Source organism: Hemicordylus capensis, chromosome 5 (assembly GCF_027244095.1).
Source record: "Hemicordylus capensis ecotype Gifberg chromosome 5, rHemCap1.1.pri, whole genome shotgun sequence".
Classification (NCBI taxonomy): Eukaryota; Metazoa; Chordata; class Lepidosauria; order Squamata; family Cordylidae; genus Hemicordylus; species Hemicordylus capensis.
In genome coordinates, this window is record NC_069661.1 from 41,042,099 (window position 1) to 41,069,612 (window position 27,514).

A 27,514-nucleotide genomic window follows, 5' to 3' on the forward strand; every position below is an offset into this window, starting at 1 on the left:
GTTTTGAGCATTGGGTGTTTTGTTTTGGATACAAAACAGCCAAAATGGCCTGTTTTGTTCACAAAACGTTTTGTATCCGAAATGAAATGCATATCCCTAGAACGGAGCAATCATCCCACATAGGTCTGCAGAAGCATTCCAGGAAACTTAAAATAGAACTAGGAAAACTGGATGCACTAATCAACTAAGCATATCATGAGCCATAAACATTTATAAATGAAAACTGTGCCGTATCCCTAAATTTAAAAAGGGAAGCCTCAGAAGTTCTCCAAAAATCTGTTACTCCATTGCCATGTTGGCTCCTCCCAAATCTGTCTAACCATATTTCTTTTTTTAAAACACCTGTAAATTAAGTAATTCAAGAACGTTTGGTTTAAATTAGAGTTAAACTGCTTTACATTTTAACCCGTACTCTAAAAAGAATGGAAATGGCAAGTTAAGGTGTCCATCTTAGCTTCTGTGCTGTATAAGCTGTAAATACTTTGTACAGTCTGGTATATGATGATGGTTTTAGAAATGAGGCTCCATGCATCCACACTTGGCCCCCACACTTTGCCTTGATCAAAGATGAATCAGACAGAAATTAATCAGGGGCATTAATAGGAAGTGATTAGGGAAACTGCACTTGTTAAATGTCTGCCTGGATGTATCCCTTGCAAGCAAAGTGTGGGTGCATAACCTTTTGCTGAGCTAAGGCCAATCCCAGTGAGAACCACTTAATTTTAACTTAATGAAATTCTCCTTCAATATGAAAAGTTTGGTTTTTACTCTTAGTGTCAAGATTTGGGAAGACTGTGACAAGAAAATAGCTTGTAATCAGACCAGGAAAGCTGTTAATGGCATCGAGTGGGGATTTGATAAAGCTGGTCAAATCTCATGCATATTGAGGTCTTTGGCAGCCTGTCCCTTGTGTCCAGTTATGGGGAAGTTAATATAATTTCAGTTTAATATTCTAGTATTCCCATCCCAAGCATACCTCACAGTTCCAGGGTATCTCCAATTGGGGAGCAGTGTTATTTCCCTACAGCTTCTGGTAAGTAAAGAGCATAGGAGTTGCAATGCTGGATCAGACCAAAGTCTGTCTAATCCAGCATTCCATCTAACAGTGGCCTGGTAGGTACCTATGAAAGGTTGCACATTGGGCATGATAGTGATGGCTGTCTCCTATTGCTTGACCATCTATTGCATTGCCTCTTAAGAGGTTCAATTTAGCTATTATAGCTAAAAGCCAATGATAGGTTTATCTTCCATTCATTTGCCTGGTCTTATAGATAGATAGCCTCTATCTATCCTATCTATCTATCACCACACCATTTTAGTAAGCTTAATTATTTAAACTTATGTTGTCTCACAAAGCAGGTTTGTAAATGGTAACTTGCCTGCTTATCTGTGGTAACCTTTCCAGGCAACTAGAAGGAAGTTTTATAGAAGCTGGATCTTCTTATTTATTAAATATATAAATTATTAACATGGATATTAGCAGACAGGCTAGTAAAAAATGTTCACAGGCTAGTGACTTTTATGCATGTATTTTCAAGGCTTAATATTTGCTTTTTGCATCCTGCATCTACTGCCAATAAGTTAAATGAGCCCAAATTCTAATATGAGAGAGGGGTACTCCTGGCCCGGCCCCACTCTCCATATTCATAATTCTATATACGTTTTCCGTATCACTCCTCATCACCTCTTTTTGACCCAAAAAGCCCCAATATATTTAGCCTTTTCTTACAGGAAAGTTGCTCTAAATGCTCAATCATTTCAGATGTCCTTTTAAATATATTTCCAGCTTTATGATATTATTTAATGTTTAGACCAGAACTAAATATGGTGGCCGACATGATGCGCAGTGTTATGCCCCATAATGCTGCACCCCATCATTATGGAGCTGCTGTGGACTCCCTAACTCCCAACAGAGCTCTGGATGAGCAGTTGCTTAAGGAGAGCTATGGAAGTAGTGCCATTTTCCCCATTGTTGTGATATTGTGGGGAAATTGTGTAGCGCTGCTTGTGCCACTGCTCATTCAGAACACCTTCAGGGCTGCTTAGTAATCACAGCAGCCTTGGGGCACAGTGTTATGGAGGCATAACACTGTGTATCATGTGGACCATTATTTTAATGTGTCCATACAATACATTTATATAATCGCATTATGGCACTTACTAGTTTATTTACAGACAGTTTCCAAATTACAGGAAGAAGCCACAAGGTGCTCCCATGAAGCTACAGGAAAACCCTAATCAGCTGCAAAATTTTGTCATGTTCATGTAGTAACTATCAGACATGCTTGCACCACTTTGGTTTCCAGACTGCTAAAGTTCTTATGATTATTGCCAGTTTCATTCTTGTCTGCCCTTGGATAACATGAAAGATTTAATATAATTTCTATTGTCTTGGATCATGAGCCATCCCAAACTGTTACAGTCAGTTTGGATACTAGACGGAGCCTGACGTTGGATGAAGGGAAGTAGGGGGAGAACCAGCTGTAACTGGGATCTTTCACAACAGATGGAGAAGCAAAACACAGATGGTCTATTGAATGCAAGGAACTATTTGTTGCTTGACAAAATCTGGATTTCACCTGTTATAAAGTGCATAAAACAAAATCCAGGGATCTATGTCCCAAAATCACACAAGATCAGGTCATTTCTATCTCAAAATAAAACATAAATTCAATATATTAAATATACCAGGTCAGTATCAGAGTTCACTTTCCTATTACCAAGGCCTGTTTTCTTATCACTCACTCACACACTGAATAATCCTTCACCAAGGTTCAAGAAATGTTGGCTCTGTTCACCAGCTAGACAAAAATTTTATTCAGTGAGCTATGTTGATACATTACTCATCAGGATTTTTTTCACTCATCCAGCATCATTTTTCACTTGTCACAAATAAGTAGACAAGTGGATTTCCTGAGCCCTGTCCTTCACTTGCCCCAGACCGTGACAAACTTTCTTTGGCTCTAGGAGTGAGCCCAAATATTTAGGAGCAAGACTACTCTCTGCTGTGTGGGGAGAAGTAGATTCACTACTCACTCCAAGCAAAGCCCTCTGCTGCATGGAGGTGGGTATGAAATCCCACTTGGCTCGCAAGCAAAGTGAGAGTGGGTTCTTTTCTTTTCCTGGTTGTGTTGTCTAGTTCAGGCAGGTGATGGACTGACACAAACTGGAGGAGGGATATGCAACCTGCCCAGGAGTTTTGCTTGCACAGAATTTTGCTTGCACAGTTCTCTTCCCTGATCATCAGTTAATTGCCTGTCTGCATCAGACAGATATGACAAAGAGGAGGAAACAATCCACCCCTGCTCCACATCATCTGTCGGTTGCCTGTCGGAGCCAGACAGATGCAATCAGGAGTAGGAAGCAATGTGCGAAGATTTGTTCTGCTCTTGTCTGTCTGCCTCAGGCAGGTGATGGACCAATGCAACCAGGAGGTGGACAGGGCACCTGCCCCTGCTTTCATTGTTCACTCCTGGTCACATTGGTCCACCCACTAGTTCAGGCTTAAAGTGCCAAGTGTGTTGGTGAGTTGGCATCTGGGAATTTTGAGCCTTGGTTTACCCACTAAAGGTAACTTTCACTACACTACAATGTTGCTCAGACACTGAGTAAAAGTCAGAGTCCATACTTGGAGAGCTCAATGTTGGGAACATAGAAAGCTGCCTTCTACCAAGTCAGACCCATCTAGCTTAGTATTGTTTACACAGACTGGCAGCGGCTTCTCCAAGGTTACAGGCAGGAGTCTCTCTCAGCCCTATATTGGAAATGCCAGGGAGGGGACTTGGAACCTATGGCATGCAAGCATGCAGGTGCTCTTCCCAGAGTGGTCCCATCACCTAAGGCAGGGATGTCAAACTGTGGCCCTTCTGCAGATGTTGGCCTACAACTCCCATCATCCTTGGCTACTGGCCATTGTTATTGGGGATGTTGGGAGTTGTAGGCCAACAACAGCTGGAGGGCTACAGTTTGACACCCCTGCCCTAAGGGGAATATTTTACAGTGCCCACAGACAGAAATTGCTTTAATGTGGATTGGAAGCCATCCACCAATGTTCAGGGGGCTAGGCCTGTTAGGAGGAGGGATAGTTGAGTATGGCCAGTAGTTGAGTATGGACAGCCAGATTCTGGTCTTCACTTTCACCAGGTCTGCTTCTAATTGCAGACCGGTCTTAAAGAGACAATGGGGGATTTGCAGTACTTCTCATAGAAATTTGGATTGGACGAACTCTAGGGGGCAAAGTTGAAAAAAAGGCTTAGCTGGGCACCATATAGAAATTGTGCCTTTGACTTAGCTTCAGATAACTTAAGGGCTTTGGATACGTATTGGCTCTGTTTTGATCGTAAGCATTTTAGGAAGGCAGTGGCGCTTCTCTGGACATTTTGGGCAACATAGTTGCCATGGGCTTTCCTAGTCCCAGAAGTGTGGAAGACCACTCCCAGGTATTTGAAGCATGAGACTTGGTTTATATGGTTCCCGTGAAATGCTTGACTAACAAGCAGAATGTTGCCGGTTCGAATCCCCGCTGGTACTATATCGGGCATCAGCGATACAGGAAGATGCTGAAAGGCATCATCTCATACTGCATGGGAGGAGGCAATGGTAAACCCCTCCTGTATTCTACCAAAGAAAACCACAGGGCTCTGTGGGCGCCAGAAGTTGAAATTGATTTGACGGCACACTTTACCTTTGGAGCCAGTGTGGTATAGTGGTTAGCGTGTTAGACTAAGACCGGGGAGACCCGAGTTCAAATCCCATTCATCCATGAAACTCACGGGGTGACTCTGGGCCAGTCACTTTTCTCTCACCCTAACCTACTTCACAGGGTTGTTGTGAGGATAAAAATAAGCATGAGGACTCTTCTCAGAGGAAGAGTGGGATACAGATGTTAAAACAATTAAAAATAAAATAAATACGCCAGGAGTGTGTCCTTGGTCTCTTAGTGAAGACCATGATTTTGGTTTTATGGTAATTGATTTCCAGTAGGTCTTCATTGCAGTATTTGCAAAGTTTGTTGTACAAGAAGTGAAACTCCCTCAGCTCTCAGGACCACAATTCTCCACCATCTTATTCAATCAGTTTTTCAGTGGAAATTTCCTTGTCAGATTAATATTTATTTTCCTATTTCCCAGTTCAGTACTTGTAATGTATTTTCAAGGAATGCATTTCTAACAAAAAAAACACCTGTCTTGCCTCATAATGTCCTCAGACTAAACCTTTCCTCTCAGTACTGTTTGTCAGAGCCAAATCTTCTCTTCATCCAATCCAAAGACCGCCTTTCTTCAGAGGAAGAGCACATTTGGACAAATCCCTGATCTTTATTTTTACATGTTGATAATTTGTAACATGTTATAAATGCAAAGGAGGACAGGGCTGTGGTACCTTTAATTGTTATACAGCAGAATGTAGCTTTTCTCACACCTGCACCACAAGATGCACCTGCTGAAATTTCCTCTTTTTAAAAACCATTAAAGGAATAGAAATCCTTGCATCTGGTCACCCTACCTGAGCAATTTCTAAGCAGAGAGGAAGCCACTACATATAAAATGTCTTTTTAAAAATTTGATTTTTTCCACTCATCAGGCATCATTTTTCACTCATCACAACCAAATAGACTAGTGGATTTCCTGAGCCTTGCTGGTGAAATATGCAGCCTTTAAGAAGTGTCTTAAGGGGGAAGCCATTAAAGTTTCCTGATTTTGATATATTTTTCTTTGAGGTTCCAATTGTGTAATTAAAAAACAACAACCAGTCATTTGTGATAGAAGAATTCTTTATTTCTGCAATAATAGTTCTAGATCAAACTAGATGTATTTTTAATGCAGAAATCCAAATCTTTTCCCATTGGAACTATTTATAGTTACCCTTCAGAAAATAAGATCATGTTTTCACAAATATACTGTAACTTGAAAAATATTAAATTTATCATTTCATTCATTATTTTACTAGTTTGTACAGAATCGTACTGAAGAGTTAATAGTTTTTTTGTTTTCATTAAGATTGAAACAGACTTTAAACACAAGCCTTACTAGCCTATAATGTGTAAGTTTGTCCATCTTAGTTACATTGCATTGTAAATACAAAGAATGTACATTGTAAATCCTTTGATAACAATTGTTTTAAACTGGCAGGTTCATCTGATAGCTGACATAAGAAGTTATTGAAAGATGAACTGTTGTTTGTTTCTCCAGTAACCTATTTGAGTCAGGAGTTGTGTTAACCAGCGTGCCCTCCGGTCCTCTAGAGGGAGATAGAACACACGTGCCTTTTATCTGACACTTTCCTGCATTTTAATGACACCTTGTTAGTCTCCCCAAGATGGAGATATGTAATATATAAGGGCTGAGACAGGCCTTGATTTCTCTAAGGCCTAAGGTGGTCTGTCTACTCATGTATGTCTCTGCTCCTCTGGAATTTCAGCACATGCTAATTGTTTACAGTTCCTTCAGCATTTCTGGTTGTATATTTGCTGACAGGGTATTAGATGTCCTTCTGTCTCCCTCTGCCCTACCAGATATTCTCTCAGAGGAATTTGATGCTGCTGCTTTATAGCACTTAGCAGGTAAAATATAGTTTTACTCACCTGTGCTTGCTCTTCCTCCTTCAGATTATGCTTCTGATCTTTTAAGAATGTTGGCTGGTATTGAACTGAATTGAAGTCTGTGATCGATTTGACAGGTGGCTGAAATGCGTTGAAGGCAGCAATAAAAGCTAAATCTTATATTTATAAATATGTTGTGAGAAATGGGTGAATTTTTGAATTGAAGTTTTTTGGAGTGTGTGTGTGGGGGAATTGGGAGTGGTCTCCTAGTTCTATAAAAGTTTTGCTTGTGTCCAGTTGTACAGATCTTTCTGAAATCATGTGTGAGTAGCCACATTTAAGAATAACCTCTGATTTCTTCAGAGGAATCCTATTTATGAAGAAATGTCAGAAAAATAGGGTTTAAAAAAAAAGACAGTGCTATGGCAATTTAAAGATTAACTGCTTTATTGTGAGCTTTAATAATCAATTCTTCATCAAATGCATGGTAGATGGGAATATGCCATCTTTTTATGATGAGTTTGCAGGAGCACAAAACATACAAGGTCAGAGGACAAAACAAACAGGAACACCAACCACAAATGAGAAAATGTTGCCTGTTAACTTTTAGATGGGCCGGAATATTTGTCATTCTCATTGATTGGTAGTTAAAGTACTTTCCCCAGAAGAATCAACTTTCTTCATTAAACCTTTCCTTCTACTTCTAAATACTGCCACATAATCTGATTTTATGTACTTGCCGCTACCTGGTTCTCATGAACAACTGGTTGTAGGAGCTTTCCCCATCCTTTAGAAATAGTAGCTTTACACTGCAAACATGCATCAAATATTTTGTGTTTGTTATTGCTTTCATTTATTCCATTTGTTGAATTTCCTTAGAGCTGCAAAGAAGCATTTTGATAACAAAGCAGAGATTTAGTGGTGTATCATAATCTTTTCCCTATCACTGTTCTCCAAGATAGTTCTTTGTCCTGATATCAGGTCATTGCTTGAGAGAATCATATCAGAATGGAATTTAATCATGTCAAGTTACATTTAAACACCTTGTGATTTGCCTATTGCAATTATCCTTTAGTGCTATTGACTTTCTGACATGGATATTCCAAATAATGTGTTTAAACATGAAAAGAATTAGAATAAATTGGCATGACTGAGTCTGAACATTGTTTTATTGCTCTGGTAGTTTGGCCTTGGTTGGGCAACATTCCTTTTGAAGTAATTTCATTTTGAAGCAATTTATTCTAAATTGGGGTCTGTAGAAATTAACCTTGCATAAAACATGTGGCATTGAGTTTTCTCTCTATTTAACACCTACCACATCACTTCATAATGCTGTGGCTGAACATGGCTTTTTATTGCTTTTTAAATTTTATTATCTGAGCAATCCTGTATTAAATTACTCACTCTAGTTGAGGTGGAACTTTCTTTCATGTCTATCATGTCGTAATTAAGAATTTTATTTGTTAATTTTCTATAAGTTACATAGCTTAGTATATGTACAAAATGTATATATTTTGAAATAGCACGTTGCTGTATGTTATTCAGAGACAGGCTTGCTAATAGATACTGCATTGCTTCTGACTTTGGTTCTCATCATGGAGGGTGACCTTCAGTGTTAGTACTAGCACAAATGTATTCACTGATTTATTGTTGACTCTCTGCACTTGGATAAACTGGACTGCCTCCCAGTACCTTTGTTGTTCCAGTCCTAGGCTTATTTTGTGCAATGAAAGCATAGCAAGTTTGTGTGGTGAAGAGATATGCAATGTGTGGAAACTGCATCTGACCTCCAAGGTTGTATCACTAGATTACACTGGTTTATAGACTACTGTGAGCATAACTCTGTAATATAAGTTCTGGTTTTCTCAGCAATTACTACGGTGATTTTATTCTATCAGTAGACTTCTTTCTTCACTATTTTGTGTATATTAAGTATTTTACATAGTTACTAGGAACTGGGAAGAGCACAGAAGCAAGAGAAAAACTTGAAAGAACAAACATTTCTAAAGTAGAAGCTGTTAACTTTTAATTTCAATATATTCATATTTTTATTTCACAAGAAGATCTTTTGAAATTGTGAATTCTCAGTTACAGCAAAATAAACCTAAGTATGATGATATTGGTTGTAGGAGTATTTGTGAAAATATGTGATTCTTTTCAAATATTTTGCATTTGGTCAGGAGCTGGCTGTCAAGACCACAAATACTTCAACCTGTAAAACCAAATTCTGCAAGTGAGGCCTCGATCAAACTGAGTGGAATTCTTCATCAGTCACAATGAAAGACATATTCACACTATAGAAAGATCATAGTCTAGTACAAATTCAGATATTTTTGGATGCCTGACAAAAGCCATATTTAGCCTGTATGTGAGGGTGAGTGGGTCAGGATTGCATCCACTGATCCTTGACCTCAGTTTATTCCTCTGTATACAACCCATGTGTGTTGTAGAAGTTGTAAGCAAAATAGATTGATTTGGTGAAGATCCAATAATGTGCTCAGGTTGAGGGGCAGTGAGTGTGAGCCCACCCAGCACCCACCCTCACATATTCCGTAGTAATTCCAAAGGATTATGCTTCCAACATAATATCTTCTGCTCTGATCTTCCAGATGCTATCATAAATAGTTCTTCCACTTTAGAAGATATGCCCAAGAATAACAGTTGAAAACAAAGAGAATGGCCTAAGGCAGGGCTTCTCAACGTGTGGGTCCCCAGATGTAATTGGACTTCAACTCCCATAATCCCCAGCCCCAGTGGCCTTTGGTTGGGAATTATGGGAGTTGAAGTCCAATTACATCCGGGGACCCACACATTGAGAAACCCTGGCCTAAGGAGATGTCAAGTTCTAAGACTACGTTAAATTCTGGCTGTTCAGTATCTTTTCAACATAAAATGTCAAAATTCTTATGATTAGGCTGCTACTTTTCTAATTTATAATAGCCAGTATCCAGACTAATCTTCCACAGATGTGCTAGAGCCAAGGAACAGTATTCTGCAATCCCTTGTTTCTTCTACAGCCACTTGTGCCTCTCAAAAATAAGTCCCTATGATTTGGCAGACCCTCAGAGAGAACTTCCCCCACTCCCAGCCCGATGTAGTGGAATAACCTGGTGCTTTGGCACAATATTAATCTGGATGTTCGTGAGTGTACTTGTATTCGATATTGCTGTTTCAGAAATGCATGAATCTTAACTTTTACCTCATGAAAGTTCTATGTAACTTAGAATTCTTTTACTACTTGAAACTGGTCCTTTATTTATTTATTTATTTATTTATTTATTTATTTATTTATTTAGATTTATATACTTCCCTTCCAAAGTGACTCAGGGCGGTTGTTTGTTTGTTTATTTTATGACCCATGGTCAGCTTACAAATCAATTACAGATAATAAAATACAGAAAATCCTGCAAAAGGTTAACAATTGCTAGAAAGTAATAAAACATCAATCACATACAGTACCAATCAGAAACTTAACTAGCAATTGCTAACAATAAAAGTATGAATATAAAGACTAAAAGTTCAAGGAGAACATACACATGAAATAAAATACTGACGTAACCACATAAAATTGAGCAAAACTTCGCCACCTTATATGTAACAGGTGGAAAATGACCTGCCAGAAGATAATAAAAACAAAAATCTTCTGAGCATCCTAAAAAAGGTGCCAGACAGGGAGATGTCAGGGAGCATCTTAGCTCTCTGTAAAATGGGCGGTGGAACAATACATGTTGGATGAATTTAATCTCCTCATAGCCACGAGGGCAGATTCTGTCTTCCCTAGGTATTCTCTTTATTCTCCCCGCAAGAACAGCCAACGGGAGCATAACATACCTTGCTCTAAGAAAAGCCCTCAGATAGCGCAGGTTCTCTAAGACAGGGATCCTCAACGTTGGCCCCCCAGATGTTCTTGGACTTCAACTCCCATTATCCCCAGCCAGAGGCCACTGGGCCTGGGGATTATGGGAGTTGAAGTCCAAGAACATCTGGGGGCCCAACGTTGAGGATCTCTGCTCTAAGGTATATACAAATAAGTAGTGGGACCCCTAACAGCAATACATAAACCCAACCTCCTTCTTGAGCATTCAGGGATCATAGAGAACTCGTGTTGCTTTTCAGTGTCCAGGATTCTCTGCTTCAAGGCCAGTAGAGCTTGATTATGGCTCAGCAAAACCAGATAATCCATGGAAAATCCCAGTGAAAGAATTTTAGCATGAATTGCCTGGGCCCATGAAGACTGAAAACCATCAGTCAAAATCGCCGAGATCCATCCTTGAGAAAAAAAAGTTTATCCTAAGGCAAAAGGCTAGGATCAGCATCCAAGCTCTGGCCTCAATTCTCAGAACACCCAGTTCAACTCTCAGCATCACAGAAGAAGCACATCTGGGTGCTCTCAGGATTGCCCTAAGAAATTTATTTTGTACAGCTTTCAGGGGTTTGTAAACTGCTCAGGGCGGTTTACAGCAAGGTAAAAACAATTAAAACCAGTTAACAGAACCAAAACTATAAAAAACAGAATAAAACCAATTAAACAATTCAACAGCTAAAAAAATCCGGGAAAACCAGGGCAACCATTAAAAAAAAAAATTTTAAAACACATTTTCAATCATTTAAAACACTGAAAGGCTAGGGCAAACAGATAGGTTTTAAGGGCTCTCCTGAAGGACAATAATGATCTTGAATTATGGATTTCTCCCGGGAGTGCATTCCACAGCCTAGGAGCAGCTGCAGAGAAGGCCTGCTTCTGAGTTGCCACCAGACGAACCGGTGGTAACTGGAGATGTACCTCCTCAGATGACCTTAACATGCGGTGGGGATCATGCAGAAGAAGGCGCTCTCTAAGATAACTCGAACCTAAGCTGTTCAGAGCTTTAAAGGGAATAACTTGCACTTTGTTTTTTGCCCGGAAACTTAGCGGTAGCCAGTGTAACTGTTTCAAACCAGGCATAATATGGTCTCTTTGGGTTGCCCCAGAGACCAATTTGGCTGCCACATTTTGAACTAACTGAAGTTTCCAGAATATGTACAAAGGCAGCCCCACGTAGAGCTCATTGCAATAGTCAAGCACCTGTTATCACACCTGTTATTTAACACCTGGTATCTGACCTATTTAATATACTTTGAGGGCAAATCTAGCAACAGCAGTATCTTTCATGTAGATTTCTTCCTGAGATCATAAAGGCCCTTGAACATCATAAGTGACAAATTTGTCTAGTCATTTTTTCCTTTTTCTGACCTAATTGCATAAATGAAACCTTTTGGCTGGAATTGTTCAGAAATGGCTTTTCTCATTTCAAACCTCCTCATTCTAACTGAAAGTCTAATACAAACAAGGGATTGTATTGACTTGAGGGAATGTGATAATTTAGTGGACTGCTGTGTCAAACAGGTGTCTTTCTGGAGATATATAAAGCCTAAGAGCCTTACATGGCAAGCAGAAAGTAAAGTAAAAGGATACTAGAGAAAGGAAACAGTTGGTGGTGGGAGGGGGAGTAGTACCTGTAACTTTGTGTGTCTGATAGGTTGATTTTGCTTCTGGGATATTTGTGTAGCATACGCTTTGCTGATTGACCATGATGCAGAATCTCTGTAATCTTAGGTGACTAATTAGTTGCTTGCTAGTTCAGAGGGGACAGTTGTACTAATTAAGCCGTTGCATGATGAAAATCCTGATCTGATGTGCTTTTTCTTATGTGCGGCAAGTAACTCAAAATCTCCTGGTAACATGATGAAAACAACCAAAGCTGTAATACAGATAGCTGAATCTCTGGCAGTAAAATGCTGCTGATTGGTATGAAGGGTCTCTCTTGATTCGTGGCTTTTCTTTTTGCTGAAGAGACTTTAAAACTGTTCAGGAAATAGAGAAGTGAATTGAGCAAGGAATGAGAAGACATGTAGTATATGTTTAAATGTATTTCTCCTGTTTTTGTCTTGACACATTAGAGAGAGATTAATGCCTTCATTGTGTATTCCAGTTTGATTAATACTTCGATTGAGAACGAGTACTTAATGATTAGCTGTTATTTCGGATGTGCTAGTAGGGCTGCTCAACTTTGGCCCTCTTGCAGATGTCAGCCTACAACTCCCATAATCCCTGGCTATTGGCCATTATGGTTGGGGATTATGGGAGTTGTAGTCCAAAAACAGGGGAGTGGGGCAAAGTTGAGCAAACCTGTCAGAGCCTTTCTGAGCTCAGGAAGGGGTTTTCAAATACTTCGCCACATCAAGGTTTCCTAGATGCAAGGGCATGGAGAGAGAGATAGTAGGTAAGGTATATTTTAATGGACCAACTTCTGTTGGTATGAAAACAAAGTTTGTGTTGTCTGTGTAAAAAAAAACCCCCTCAAACCAGCTATTTATGCATGTAGCTTTGTAATGGTGATTTTCTTGGGCCTCATTGGTAGCAGTAAAGGCCAAGCTAGATGTGACTGTTCTGTGTGTTTAAATGTGGAATGAAACCAACCATATTAAAAAAAGGGGGAAGACCGCAATTTAAGAGTATAGAACCGGCTTCCTGCCCATACTTTTCTTCTTTATTTGTGGGGAAAGTGTTTGAGGATGTGTCTGCAGAAAGGTAAGCCACAGGTAGTAACAGAGTTCTGCACTTCTTGCCCACATTACCTTTTTGCTTAAAAGTAGTTCCGTGGTTATGGGGCTCCCAGTTGGAATGGCTATCTAAGTATGTTTGGTTTCTGAATGTTGCTTTTAAGTGGCATTGTTAAGGATACACCCTCAGGGGTGTGGTGTGTGTGTGTGTGTGTGTGTGTGTGTGTGTAAAGAGAAAATGGTGTGAAGAGGAATCTCTCTTTGTATTATAGGTGTGGGTATAATCTACAAACCTAGTGAGTTGCACTAACACGCTTCCTTTTCTAGTGCCAGCACAAGCAGTATACAAATTCCAGGCATGCCTGGAAGTGCAAGTGTCCTGAAACAACTGTGGTATTGCTGTGCCTGGTAATAGTCATCAGTACAATCTCTGTCCAGGGCCATCTGCAGTGACTGTGCCTCAGTTGCTTCACAACTGGGCACTGACCTGGTTTGCTTTGACTAATTAGAGTGGCATTGGTAGCATTTTAATAGCTGATGGACCATGCTGTGTTATAAGTCATGAGTGTGTCTGTGATTTGCTAGGATTAGGCTGCCTGTGCTACATTAGAAGTTGTGTGTGGGGCAGGGGGTGCATTGTGTAGTGTGGTAGGATTGTGGATTGTACACAAGATAAATGTCCTACGGTCCTACAGACTGCTGTAATCATGTTTTCAAACCTTTTTTCATTGTTGTTAAACTTCACAAGTTATCCAGTTAAAGATCTCTTAGATCTTGCCTATATTTTGAGTTAAGTGTTGACCTGAAGTTGTTTTTTATAACACCTGATCTGCAGTGTTTATATTGAAAATATCTGTCTTTGACCCGTCAGTAGGTGGTGTTGACCATTGTTTTTGCATGAATCTTCTTGTACCAACTGGAGTTCTTGGCCAAACCTTTGCATGGATGTGGGGCAAACATTAACAAATATGCATGGATGTATGTGGGCTTTCAAATTATTCTAGAGCTTAGCCATTGTGATTGTTGCATGTTAACTGACTGTGTGTACCTTCCCTCTCTTTCCTCATGGTCCCGGTCAGTTACTAGACAAAATCTTCCTACTTCACTGTTGTGGTTGTTTCTTTTTAGAAGACATTTTTTGTACCAGCATATTGCATTGTGAAGTGTTTTTGCATTTAGCAAAAACTGTACAGCTATCAAGATTTCAGCTGTTAAAAGGCAAGCTTTATGAGCTTTAGGCAAGCTTTTAAAGCTTTAGCTTTATGAGCTTTTTGAGCTTTACTAGCATGTGAACAAGATCCCCTTGAAAAGGGCTAGGACAAAAATGCTACCCTTGTGGCCACTTTATATGTAAGACCTCCTTATAGTTTGACAGTAGTTAAGCATAGATACAAGGGTAGTGCAAGTCCTTCAAACAGCATTGAATGTGTTTACACTAGAGTAAGCTGCAGTATAGGCAAACACTGTGCTTCTGCATCTGTAAGAAGTGACAAGAAGAACCTTAAAACAATTGTTGAGTAATAACTTTGACTGGCAGCTTTTTAATTCCAGTTCTGAACAATTTATAGCATTGTTCATAGAGTAGGGAAGATTTCTCTGTAACTTTCAATCTCAGAAAAATATTTTTTAAAAATCATTCTTTTATTTAGTTTGTTTTAACAAGCTAAGGTTTACAAGCCTTTCCTACAAATCCCAAAGCTAGTAGTTTTAGTTATTTTATGTGAGGCTCTTAAAATAGGTTTAAAGTTTAACTATTTTATTTTTACACTATTTAACTTTTCTTTCCACACCTCATTGAGCAAACTACTCTGGCACTTATATAAGTGATTAACATGTACACTGATATAAGCTTTATAAACTTCTTTGTTTTAGGTGCTCTTTTAGCTATTGATAATGGTAGTTCAATTTTTTGACACTTCTCAGAGCTATTCAACTTTTATAAGTGCATTAATGTTTTTACTTAAAAGGGATCCACACAGTGGTCCCTCTAATTTTTTTTCATCTCTATGTGGAATGAGTTTTGTTCTGGGTGGCAGTATAAAGGCAGTGTGTGCGCACCTGCATTCAGAATGGGGACTTCCTGATTCAACCTGAGTGGGATCTAAAATGAACTGAGTGGACATCCAAAAACTTGTGAGTATGCGCACACCTTAGAGGGCACAGTGGACCCACGGTGCTTTAATTTAATTTAACAAATCCTATTCCATAAAAACACTGCAAAAAATGGTATGTGCAGTAATATTGTTAAAATTTAGCTCTGCTTTTTCATTTTTCAAGAAGTCATATTTTATTTGTTAGCCAGTCATATAATAATAAAATTATTGCTATAAAATTTACACAAAATAAAACACAAAACTTTATGATAGTATGATATTTTTGTTTAAATAATTTAAGAGTATCACTCTGGGCTTGGCCACAACCTCAGAAGAGATTACTTATGTTCTGGAGAAAAGCTCTTCCCAGGTATTTAACTCAGGAAAATGGCCAGACTTTTACTATTCCCTCGCAAATGGTTTATTAGGCTTTATCAGAAATCAAAGAAAGGATGCAGCAGAAACAAGGTAATTCAGTCAGCCAATTCAATCAGGTAATTCAGTATTCACACATGGCTTCATGCTGCGGGGTATATGTTGAGTGAAGCCACTTCAAAGTACACTCGCAGTTTTGAGGGAAGTAGCCCCTCCCCTCTGCTCTCAGGTTTGCTTTTGATGCAAGTTCAGGTGTGTTCCTTCTAGCCAATGGTGGAGGGAAGAGGGAGAGAGTACTGAAGAGCTACATCTGCATTTGTAAAGAGAGTATCCTTCTTATCATGCTAATGATAACGTCAGTGCCTCTCCCTATTTGCTCTGGTGTTTTCAGAAAAAGCAGCTTAAAACCAGCATTTTAAAAACCTGGAAATACTTCGAGATAAGCTAGAATTCGCAAGACAAAGCCAGACTTGTGTGTGTTGAGTAGGTCCAAGGATCTTGAAGGGACTTCGGGGTAAGTTTGGCTGGTGTGTGAATGCGCACACTCTCTCCTGAAGGAGATTCCGGCTAGAAGCTCTGTGTGAAAAACCTCTTGTAGGTGCTCATGTTGTGGGAAAATCTTCTGGAACCTTGCCCTCCTGTTTGATTCAGTCCCTTGATTTCATCCTTCCATCAGATTTTGACATAGAATGGGGCGTCTTACTGAAGCAAAAAGAATTAGGCAAGCTTCCCGCAATTGAACTCATTGCCTGACAGAATTGAGTCAAATACACAGAGGTGTGCGCACAAAAAGGCTTTTTTATTCATGATCATGAAGGAGCAGTACAGGCCAAAAAAGTCTGACAAGCACTCCGCCCTGAGGATACTAAAAAAGCAAGCAAATCAGTAAATCCTGCAATACATGTCTTTGTGAACAGATGTTTTCATGACATGCCAGTTAGCCTTGGACATGACCTACTGTTTGGCCTATCTGCCCTCCCTTCTCCTTATCGGTATCTTCTGGTCTCAGCTATGTTTCTTTCTCTTGAGTAGAGAATTGTCTCATGATCTTGGCTACATACACTATCATCTGGATAGTGGTTCCAGACATTCAAAACTGATAGGTTCTGCGCCTGCGCAGATCAGCTTCGGTTGGAATCCGTTAGCTCCTTGCGATGCCGGAAACCGCCAGATACACGTGACCGTAGTACCCCCTTGTAGCAGTTGGGCGTCGTTACAATCAGTTGAATGCAATTATTTTTATACCCCTTAATGATGATAGTTGTTTACTGCTTTCTGACTGGATTTCCTCTGTTTACATATTTTATACAACCACGCCTCCAAGACCCATTACTATGTAAATGTACAGGATGTTGTGATTATTTGTTTTTCTGCCTCCATGTTGAAATCTCACCTATTTTTTAGCATCAGCCCATGTTACTTAACTACATTTTCTCAGAACAATAACAGCAAAATATTTCCAAGCAGAAATATCAAAACGTTGACCTACCATCTTATAACTGCTAATCGGGCCTGTGCTAAACTTTTGTCAAGCTAAAAACTTCCCATATCAATAGCTATTGCCAATATGCTTCTGATAATCGGAAATTGCACAATTAAAACCTCCAACAATAGCGCTCTCTCTTTCTCTGTAATATATATGATCAACATCAAATATTAGTTGGCATTTCACAGAAGCCAAAGAAAATATAGCCAAATTCTGAGTGATGTGCTTGTTGTTTGCGAGCAAAGATCCTGATTTCTACTGACTTTGCTAGTTTATCTACTCCTTCAACAACACACCATATAATATATTGCAAACATTTTAAATAATGGCACTACATAACATTTCACACATAATGGCACTATAACATATAATGTGGAATACAGGAAGTAGAGAACCATACATTCTGACATACATACTCTATGTAGACTCTGGAATGCTCTCCCAGTGGCTATTCACTCCTCTGTCTCTATCACAGGTTTTAGAAAGTGGGTTAACTCTTGGCTTTTAACCCAGGCTTTTGTATGATTGTCTCTACTGCTGCTGCTTTGTATTTTGTACAGTTGTTATGGTTGTATTTTAAATCTTTTCAATCAGATTTGTTTTATATTTTAGCTTAATATTTTAACTGTTTCATTTTTATAGTCTTGTTTTTAATTTTTGTATGAACTACCTAGGGATTGTTTTAATGAAAGGCAGTATACAAATTTAACAATAAATAAAAAACATAAATATCACTTGCTTAGTGAGTTTCAGACATTCTTTTCTCCTTTAGAAGTTTCAAATATGTAAACGTGCATATAGAATTGGTGATTCTATCATATTTTTGTTCAGTTATGTTATTTGACAATGATGGCTCTTTAAATCAGTGCAAGAAATTTTAAAAAGCAAGTTCAGTTAGAACTTGAGGGGAAATAATTGGTTAAACAGCTCATTTCCTGGAAAGATCGACATCAAATATGGGGCAATCCAGTTATTTTAGGAAATATTACACATTCTAATGAAACAAGATAGCTAACCATCATGAAAACATGTAGAAAATATTAGTCAATTGATAATTTCAACATAGAGTTCTTGTTCCTGGCCTCCACTCCTAACAATGCTTTTACATTAGTACTTGCACAGTCTTTAATGTAGAACGCTAATTACTAAGGTAGAGTGGTGTCTTGTTGGTAGTTTGACTTTGAAGCCAGCTTGCTTTATCCCGCAATGTGGAGCACTAGTTAATCTGCATCCTGAATAAATGGATCTGGCACAGGCAATAACAGGCAAAATGTACAGTGGCAAACCTGGCAATTGGATAAAAAGAGTGCCCAAGAGGTGTGTATGTAGTGTTGTAGCTAGGTGAGTTGTTTGTTTTTAGCTCCAAAGTCCATAGTCTGGAATCACTCAGGTTCATGACATTACTTTCAGTTTAGTGAATCCATTCCATGATCTCCCAAGCGATAAGCATAATTCTTCTGGTGATCTACTTACTTTCCACTGATATGTTGAAACATCGCTGATTGCTTATTGGTATTATGCCAGAACTGCCACTTACCAGTGTATGGTTGCATGGGAAATAATCCTATGTTAAATGATCATTTAAAGAGATAAAAGAGGGACTCTTGTGAACATCTTTGTAGCAACATATTATAAATGAGATGACTAAGTTTTTTCCGTATGTTTGGTATGGTAATTTCCACATCACGAATGTGTCAGGTTTATGTTTATTAATAAAAAGTAAGGGCTACAAGGTTTAACAGGTTACAATTGTAAAGGCTACAAGGATATATTAAGAAAAGCTTCAGTTGATTGATCAGTGGGGAACAATTTGAATCGGCAAGAGCAAGTTTTTCCAGCTATAGGAAGGTTATCCTCACGATGGGTTAACATCTATCATATGTTCTGAGACAGGGCCAATGGAAATTTTGCTAGGCTAGTCACCCAGCATGCAGCTATCCCTCAAGCCCCAGTTCCAGTCCTGTCTGCTCCGAAGACAGTGTTCCCAACAGAGCTCTTAATCAGCTACTAATATTTACAGGCTAGTCCTTTCCTTTTTAGCCTACTTTCCCATAGGCTTATGGGATCATTCAGCTTTCTCTGTGTGTGTCCGTCCGTGTGCCCTATAGGGGATAGATCCCCCTAACAACTTTGCAATGCCTGAACCAATATGAACCAAATCAGGTACAATTGTAGGGACACCTCAATGGCGTAGTTTGTGATGTCATCCACTCCGATTCAGGATTGGTGGACACAAGCTTTTGAGGCGCAAGCAGGCTAACCTGTGGACCCAGGGACACCTCAGTGGCATAGTTTGTGATGATGTCATCCACCCTGATTCAAGATAGCAGACGTGTAACCTTTTGAGGCACAAGTGGGATAACTTGTGAACTGCCTAACCAATTTGAAACAAATTTGCTCCAGTTGTAGGGGCACATAGGGATGCCCAAAATGTGTGGGGTGTGTGTGTGTGATGATGCCATCCACTGCAATTCAAGATGGCAGCCTCATGAACATTTGGGGCGCAAGTGGGCTAACTTGTGAACTGCTTAACCAATTTGAACCAAATTTGCTACAGCTGTAGGGGCACATGGGGAAACTTCAATGCTGTAGTTTGTGATTATGTCAACCACCCCAATCCAAGATGCCAGATGTATGAATTCTTGAGGTGCAAATGCACTAACTTGTGGACTGTCTAACCAGTTTGGACCAAATTTGGTACAACTGTAATGAGTGACACACAGGGTCACCTCAATGGTGTAGTTTGTAATGATGTCATCAACCCCAATCCCAGATGGCGGAAACGTGAATGTTTGAGGTGCAAGAGCTCTACCTTGTGGACCGCACTTTGATCCAAATTCAGTCCAGTTTTAGAGACAGAAAGGAAAGTAGTTATTAATAGAACAACTTGTTTCTTTTCTGCTCTTTCCTTTCCACCTGTGTGCCAGGGTGAGAAGGGAGTCTATTTGTTTTCTTCAAATTGATCTTTTTTGAGTTAATTCAGCTGTTTCAGATTTGTTTTCCTTTTACAACTTTTCTTTTCTGTAGGATACACACCTGTATTCTCCGATATGGAGGCTTCTCAACTAGGGTATGTTTTAGTGGGTTCCCTTTCTGAGGGGCCATTGTCTGAGACAAGGTGCAGAGACCCTGTTGGACACCCACATCGTGAAGATGAGCTCCCTAGAGCTGGAAAAAGAAACATTGGACTTACCATGGAGGATTCTTTTCCGGCTATAGGGAGGTCATCCGACCTACGCACAGATGGTAAGGGGTGTGCCAGTTTGGGTGGATGTTTTTGGTCAGAATCCCAGGGAACCTAATTTGTTTATGTGATGTTGGTACCTGTTACCTTTGTCTTTTCTTTCATGCCTGTTTATCTCTCTAGTCTTTATCTTCTCAACAGTCCCAGAACTGGGGCTTGAGGGATAGCTGCATGCTGGGTGAACTAGCAAAACTTTCATTGGCCCTGTCTCAGAGTATATGATGGATGTTCTATGCGCACAAGATCTCCTGTATTCAGGCCAATTTGGACTCCACTATTTCTGCAAAGTCTATGGAGGAGCTATCTAGTGATCCCTGTTGCAGTATTAGATTGGATCAGTTTCAATCTGTGATTCCTGAGGATGTGGACAAGCTGCTTGGGGTGGTGTGGCCTACCATCTATTCTCTGGATCCTTGCTCGACTTGGCTGCTTCTATCTAGCAGGTAGATTGTTGGAGGTGGCCTAGTTAAAATCATAAATACATCTCTGAGGGAGGGGAGGGTGCCTCCTTGTCTGAAGGAGGCAATGGTTAGACCACTCCTTAAGAAGCCTTCCCTGGACCCCTTAGTGATGGATAGTTACAGGCCAATCTTCAATCTCCCTTGGTTGGGCAAAGTGATCGAGAGGGTGGTGGCTGACCAGCTCCAGGCAGTTTTGGAGGAAACATTATCTAGTCCCATTTCAAGCTGGCTTTAGAGCTGGCTATGGGTTTGAGACAGCCTTGGTTGGCCTGATGGATGACCTTTACCAGAGAACCGACAGAGGGAGTGTGACTCTGCTGGTTCTTCTGGATCTCTCGGCGAGGTTCAATACCATCAACTATGGTATCCTTCTGGATTGCCTGGGGGAGTTGGGGATAGGGGGCACTGCTTTGCAGTGGTTCTGCTCCTATCTTTCGGGTAGATTCCAGATAGTGGAGCTTGGTGACAGTTGCTCCTCAAAACAGGAGCTGTTATATGGAGTCCTTCAGGGCTCCATTCTGTCACCAATGCTTATCAGTATCTACATGAAACCTCTGGGTGAGGTCATCAGGAGATTTGGTGCTGGGTGTTATCATTATGCTGATGACACCCAAATCTACTTCTCCTTTTCATCTTCAAGAAATGGCACTCATTCTCTAAATGCCTGCTTACAGGCCGTAATAGGCTGGATGAGGGATAACAAATTGAAGCTGAATCGAAGCAAGATGGAGGTGCTCATTGTGGGGGCTCAGAATCTGAGGGGTGAGTTAGATCTTCCTGTGCTGGATGGGGTTACACTCCCCCCAAAAGGAGCAGGTGCGCAGATTAGGAGTATTCCTGGACCCAGGCCTCACCCTGGTATCTCAGTTGGAGGCCATGGTCAGGAGTGCTTTCTATCAGCTTTGGCTGATTCAACAGCTGCGTCCATTCCTCGGAGAGGATGACCTCAAAACAGTGGTGCATCAGCTGGTAACCTCCCAGCTTGACTATTGCAATGCGCTCTACATGGGGCTGCCTTTGTATGTAGTCCGGAAACTTCAGTTAGTTGAAAATGCGGCAGCTGGACTGGTCTCTGGGGCAACCCAGAGAGACCATATTATGCCTGTTATGAAACAGTTACATTGGCTGCCAATATGTTTCTGGGCAAAATACAAAGTGCTGGTTATTACCTTTAAAGCCCTGAACAGCTTAGGTCCAAGTTATCTTAGAGAGCGCCTTCTTCTGCATGATTCCCACCGCACGTTAGGTAATCTGAAGTGGTCCGTCGCCAGTTACCACTGGCTCGTCTGCTGGCGACTCAGAGCTGGGCCTTCTCTGTAGCTGCTCCTGGGCTGTGGAATGCACTTCTGGCAGAAATCCGTAATTTGAATTCATTATTGTCTTTCAGGAGGGCCCTTAAAACCTTCCTGGTTTTATGGCCTGGCCTTCCAGGGTTTTTAAACTACTGTAAACTATTTTAAATTGTTTTAAATGGTTACCCTAGTTTTCCAGGGTTTTTAGCTGTTTCCATGTTTAATCAGTTTTATTCTGTTTTTATAGTTTTGATTTTAATTGTTTTGTTTTTATCCTGTTGTAAACCGTCTTGAGCCATTTTGGAAGGACGGTTTGTAAGTAAGTAAACAAATAAATAAATATTACCCCATCGTGAGGATGAGCTCCCTATAGCTGAAAAAGAATCCTTCATGGTAAATCCAGTGTTTCTTTTAATGGGTGTTATTTGAGTTTAAGCACATGCCTTTAGTTTTCCAGGCTCTCTTGTTACTGTTTTGTTGAAATGCCAGATTAAAAGGAAATGATGGGCTTTCCTTCTAAGGACGAATTAAAAGATTAAAATTCTTTAAATGGTTCACAGCCCTTTTGTCTGTCAGTTCACAGCCCTATAAAGCAAGTTTAGTCTTTCAGATATATCTTGGCATACCATTTGTTTTGCCCTTCACATTGGAGCAGGAAACAATAATAAAAAGAAGAGTTCAAAACAAATTCTTCTAATTATATGTATTTATAATGGCAGCACATACTGCTGTTTGGGATGAGGATCTAACTCTTGGACAATGTTAATGGTAAGTAGGCTACGTTTTAAAAAATGCATATGTAATTCTTCATCTAAATCATTGTGCTCAACCTGGCTATTTCAAATAATGTTTACTTCCTTGTTATGTACCAGGTTCATCAGTCTGTCGAAACAGCTTGAGTTCTATTTTGCTTTGAGTCTTCTGTTTAGACTGATTTAGACTAGATAGTACTGCAGCAGCTGTGTTACCATACAATACATATGAAACTTCTGTGCAATATTTATGTGGATTTTATGAGCTTACATTAACTATGCACACTGGCTGACACCTTGACATGGTAACTTCTTTTAATTTCAAAGGGATGTTAGCCACTATCCGCAAATCTACATCTGTTGGTATATCTCCAAAATTGCACTCTGTGCATAAGAGGAGCCTTTGCTGGATCAGATGAAAGGCCCATCAGTACAGCAGCTACATGTTTCTGGGGAAGCCCTCGAGCAGAACTTGAAATCCTTAGCTCTGTCCTGCTTTTGTTAACCTGCAACTGGCATTCAGAAGCATATTGCCTCGTCTTGGAATATGTCAGTGATGGACTTTTCTTTCAGTTCGTTTATTTCTCTTTTAAAGCCATCTAAGCTAATGGTTATCACAACTTGTGGCATGAATTCCATAAATTACATGTGAAGAAGTATGTTCCTTTTGCTTTCCTGAATCTACTGCCGATCAACCTTCATTGAATGACCAAGAGTTCTAATATTATGGGAAAGGGGGTTGGGGACACTTTCTTCACTTTCTCTGAGCTGTGTGTATAACTTGATAAATCATATAACACTCCATGTTCACCTTTTCTTGAAGAGGAGGGGGATCTAGCCCCCTGATCATTTTGGTTGTCCTTTTCTGCACCTTTTGCAACCCTAGGCTATTCTTTCTAAGATGGAATAACTAACACTATGCTCAGAATTTTACATACTTTCCCTATAGGGGCACTGTGATAATGGCAATTTTATTTTCTATCTCTTTTCTCCTGCTGCTACTTTCCTAATATCTGAATGTTTCACATTATTTTAACTGTTTGTCTTATTTTGTTTTTGTTTTTGAACCACCTAGAGCCTTTGGAGTCAGGCAATATATAAAATAATTGAATAATAATAATACAGTAATTCCTACCATAGAATTTACATTTTTCACAACTAGCATTAGTCATGTAATCAGCTGCATACTGAGGGGTTTTTTTGTCCACCATATCCCTAAGATTTGTGATTAGTTATCTGTATTATCCACTGTCAATGCATTGTATATGTTAGAGCTGCATTAGATCATATGAGATGATGTAGATTACTTATGTTGTAGTGATTGTGGATGACAAATGTACTGTTTGTCTTTAGAAATAATGGTTTTGAAAGCTTCTGATCTTAACATGAATATTATGGTTAAGCCACCCAGAGACGTAAGTTTGGGTGGGGTATAAATTTGATAAATAAAAATAAATGGTGGAGAGTGGAATTAATCAATTACTATCTACTAAAACGCCAGAGTGAGGGAGGCATTCAGAATGCACACTCTCCAATAATTCACCAATGAAAATAGGATCATGCCAGTAAATGTGTAGAGGGTGGGGCCAAGCAACTTGTGGGGATGGTGTACAATGTGTAAGGGGGTGTGACTAAGCAACCTGGGGGATATGGGGTACAATTCTGACTACAATCATGCCCAGAGGTGTACCTAGGTAATTTTTGGAGCCTGGACCTAAAGGCTTTTTGAGGCCCCCCTCCCCTTCAAATTAAGCATCATCATGCTCAGCTGGGCAACTACACCACCTGGGACAGACTAACGAGGATTTGGGGGCCCCCAGGGGCTGTGGAGACCCTGGACTTTGGCCCCAAAGTCTATGGGTAAGAGCACCTCTGATCATGCCACACATGGAAAGCAGATAATAAAGTGCATGCAGAGCACATGGAATTACTACTGTCATCTACTTCCCCCTCTGAAGTGTACTGTAGATTGCTAAGCTATTACATAGCTTTAAAGTATTTAAAGACACACTGTTCACCCAGGCTTTTAATTAAATATTATTTTAATAGTTTTAACATGGTTTTAAAATATTATTTCAAAATTTCAAATTGTTGTAATGTTTTAACTTTTCTGTTATTTATTTTGCTTTGTCGTAAATAGCCCAGAGACGCAAGTTTTGGGTGGTATAAAAATATGTTGGATGGATGGATAGATAGATGTAAGCCACAGTTTACTTCCGGTATGAAAAAAGGTCTAGCACAACTAGCACATGGTCTCTAGTGTGTTGAGAGGGCAGTGATATGGCATCTGTTCAGCATACATATTCACAAAAATATTTGACGCTGTCATACTGCAGTCTTTGGAGCAGGGAGAGGAGAGACTTTGTATAGCATGGTGACTAAACTATTTGGCCTGTGGATATAGAAGTTTGGAGCCGACAAGCAAAGGCCTAATGCAACCTAGGTACATTCCCAAGCAGCAGTTGCCAATGTAGCAACTATCTTGTTACATATACCTTCACTGCTCTGATCCTCCAGACATGGAAGATGGATGGTGCTGTTTCTATGCTGTGTTACATCCACCTTGCACTTTTATTGAATGGGTCTGGAATTTGCCCAGAAAGCTGTAAGTCTTGGGTTGTCTGGAGAGATGCTTCCACCCCATCGGGGCAGATTTCATCAGAGCAGAGTGCAACTGTCTTCCAGATATTGTAAAGAGAGGCGTAGTTTAAGTGACAAAATTAAAGTAGTCAGCTAACACTTCTCTCTGCCAAAACATAACACCCAAGGCCACCTCTGCCTTAAGCAGTAGCCTCCATTAACTGATAGATAAACTTTTAATACCATGAAAATAAACATTATAATTCATGAATGTCTGCATTCAGATGTCTGCACAAATGCCAGCTGTTGTTAAAGGCACAACTATACTGCCTGTTGAAAGTTGGGTACGTCGAACTGCAATGATGGTTTGAAACATGGTTTTTATCATTTTGACAGTTGGGCAATATAACTGATAGTTACAGATATTGTTGGATGGTGGAGAGACTTTTCTGTACATTAAAGGGCACTTGCACACATAAACATGACATGCTTTTTGGTATGCAATGATTTTCATTGTTTGGGGGGGTGCATTCCTGTATGCAATTTCTCATCTGCAAATGAAGTGCTACAGATCAGGAAATGCTTTGTCTGCTCATTGCAGAAATTGGACTTGTTGCTGATTGTAGTAGAGTAAATGATACAAAATTTTGGAGGATGGTACAAACTGCATTGCCCTTATTTGTTCTTGCCATATACTAAGCATTATCACTATTGGAATTAACTCACTTATGTTCTCCTGGAATCAGAAGGAGAGCAGGAAAAGGGGAGAGAATTGCAATTTATTGGCTGTGTAACTAGCCAAGAAAAAACACATTGCTCACCTGTAACTATTGATCTGGAAGTGACCCGTTGCACTCGTAAGAGTGGACCATTCGGGCAGGATGCCATGTAGGCACAGAACCCACTCTTATGACTGCAATGGACCACGATCCAGATAAACATGTTGCTCACCTGTAACTTTTGATCTGGAAGTGATCCGTTGCAGTCATAAGTGTGGGTTCTGTGCCTGCACGGGATCTTGCCCAAATGGTCCTCTCATGAGTGCAATGGATCACAATCCAGATCTTCTTGTTTCTGGATTGTCATTAAAGTCATTTTGGAGAGCATGATGCTAGAGCTTAATATGTTAGACACTTCACACTGTTGGTGAGTATTGCTTTTTATGTTTGAATGACATTTGGGATGTGTTGAAGTAATTTTTTGCTTGTCATTTCAGCTATGAAGTCTTACATTCCAGTTTTCATTCTTCTGTGGAGTGCTGTTGGAATTTCAAGGGCTGCCAAAATTGTTGTTGTGCCGCCAGTTATGTTTGAAAGCCATCTCTATATTTTCAAGACTCTGGCCTCAGCCTTGCATGAACAAGGCCACCAGACAGTTTTCCTCCTGTCTGAGGGTAGAGAAATCCCTCCATCTAATCATTATAGACTGCAGCGTTACCCAGGGATCTTTAATACTACCACCTCAGATGAATTTCTTCAATCCAAAATGAGGAATATTTTTTCTGGGAGACTAACAGCTCTGGAACTTCTTGACATTGTAGATCACTATTCCAAGAACTGTGACATGATTGTGGGCAACAAGAAACTTCTGCACGCCCTGAAACAGGAAAAATTTGACCTACTGCTTGTGGATCCTAATGAGATGTGTGGATTTGTTATTGCTCATCTTTTAGGGATTAAATATGCTGTTTTTTCCACTGGCCTTTGGTATCCAGCAGAAGTAGGTGCTCCAGCACCTTTAGCTTATGTTCCAGAATTTAATTCGCTTCTCACAGATCATATGAACTTGCTAGAAAGGATTAGGAACACTGTTGTTTATTTGGTTTCAAGACTAGGAGTCAACTTTGTGGTTCTGCCAAAATACGAAAGGATAATGCAGAAGTACAGTGTACAGCCAGAACGGTCCATGCACGAATTGGTTCATGAATCCAGTCTGTGGATGCTGTGTACGGATGTAGCACTAGAATTTCCAAGACCTACACTACCAAATGTTGTTTATGTGGGAGGAATCCTTACCAAACCAGCCAGTCCTCTACCAGAAGTAAGGTTTGCTGAGTTGTAATTTTTGTGTAATGCTTTGTATTACTTACTTCTTTCTTTACTTACTAATTGTTTTTACAGCTTTATCCTCAAAATAATTGTATTGGTGTG

At 39.9% G+C, this 27,514-nt stretch overlaps 1 protein-coding gene across 5 annotated transcripts in view; it reads left to right on the top strand.

The window, feature by feature from the left end:
* The window catches only part of UGT8 (UDP glycosyltransferase 8), a 77,158-nt gene that overhangs the window by 22,417 nt on the left and 27,227 nt on the right, over positions 1 to 27,514 (top strand). For 4 of the 5 annotated variants that reach the window (XM_053257221.1, XM_053257222.1, XM_053257225.1 and 1 more), the window contains exon 2: positions 26,581 to 27,404. In XM_053257221.1, coding sequence (XP_053113196.1) covers positions 26,581 to 27,404 — 824 coding nt within the window. Of the gene's footprint in view, positions 1 to 6,316; positions 6,560 to 26,580; positions 27,405 to 27,514 lie in introns of those variants that run through there. The other variant, XM_053257223.1, reaches the window with a different exon arrangement.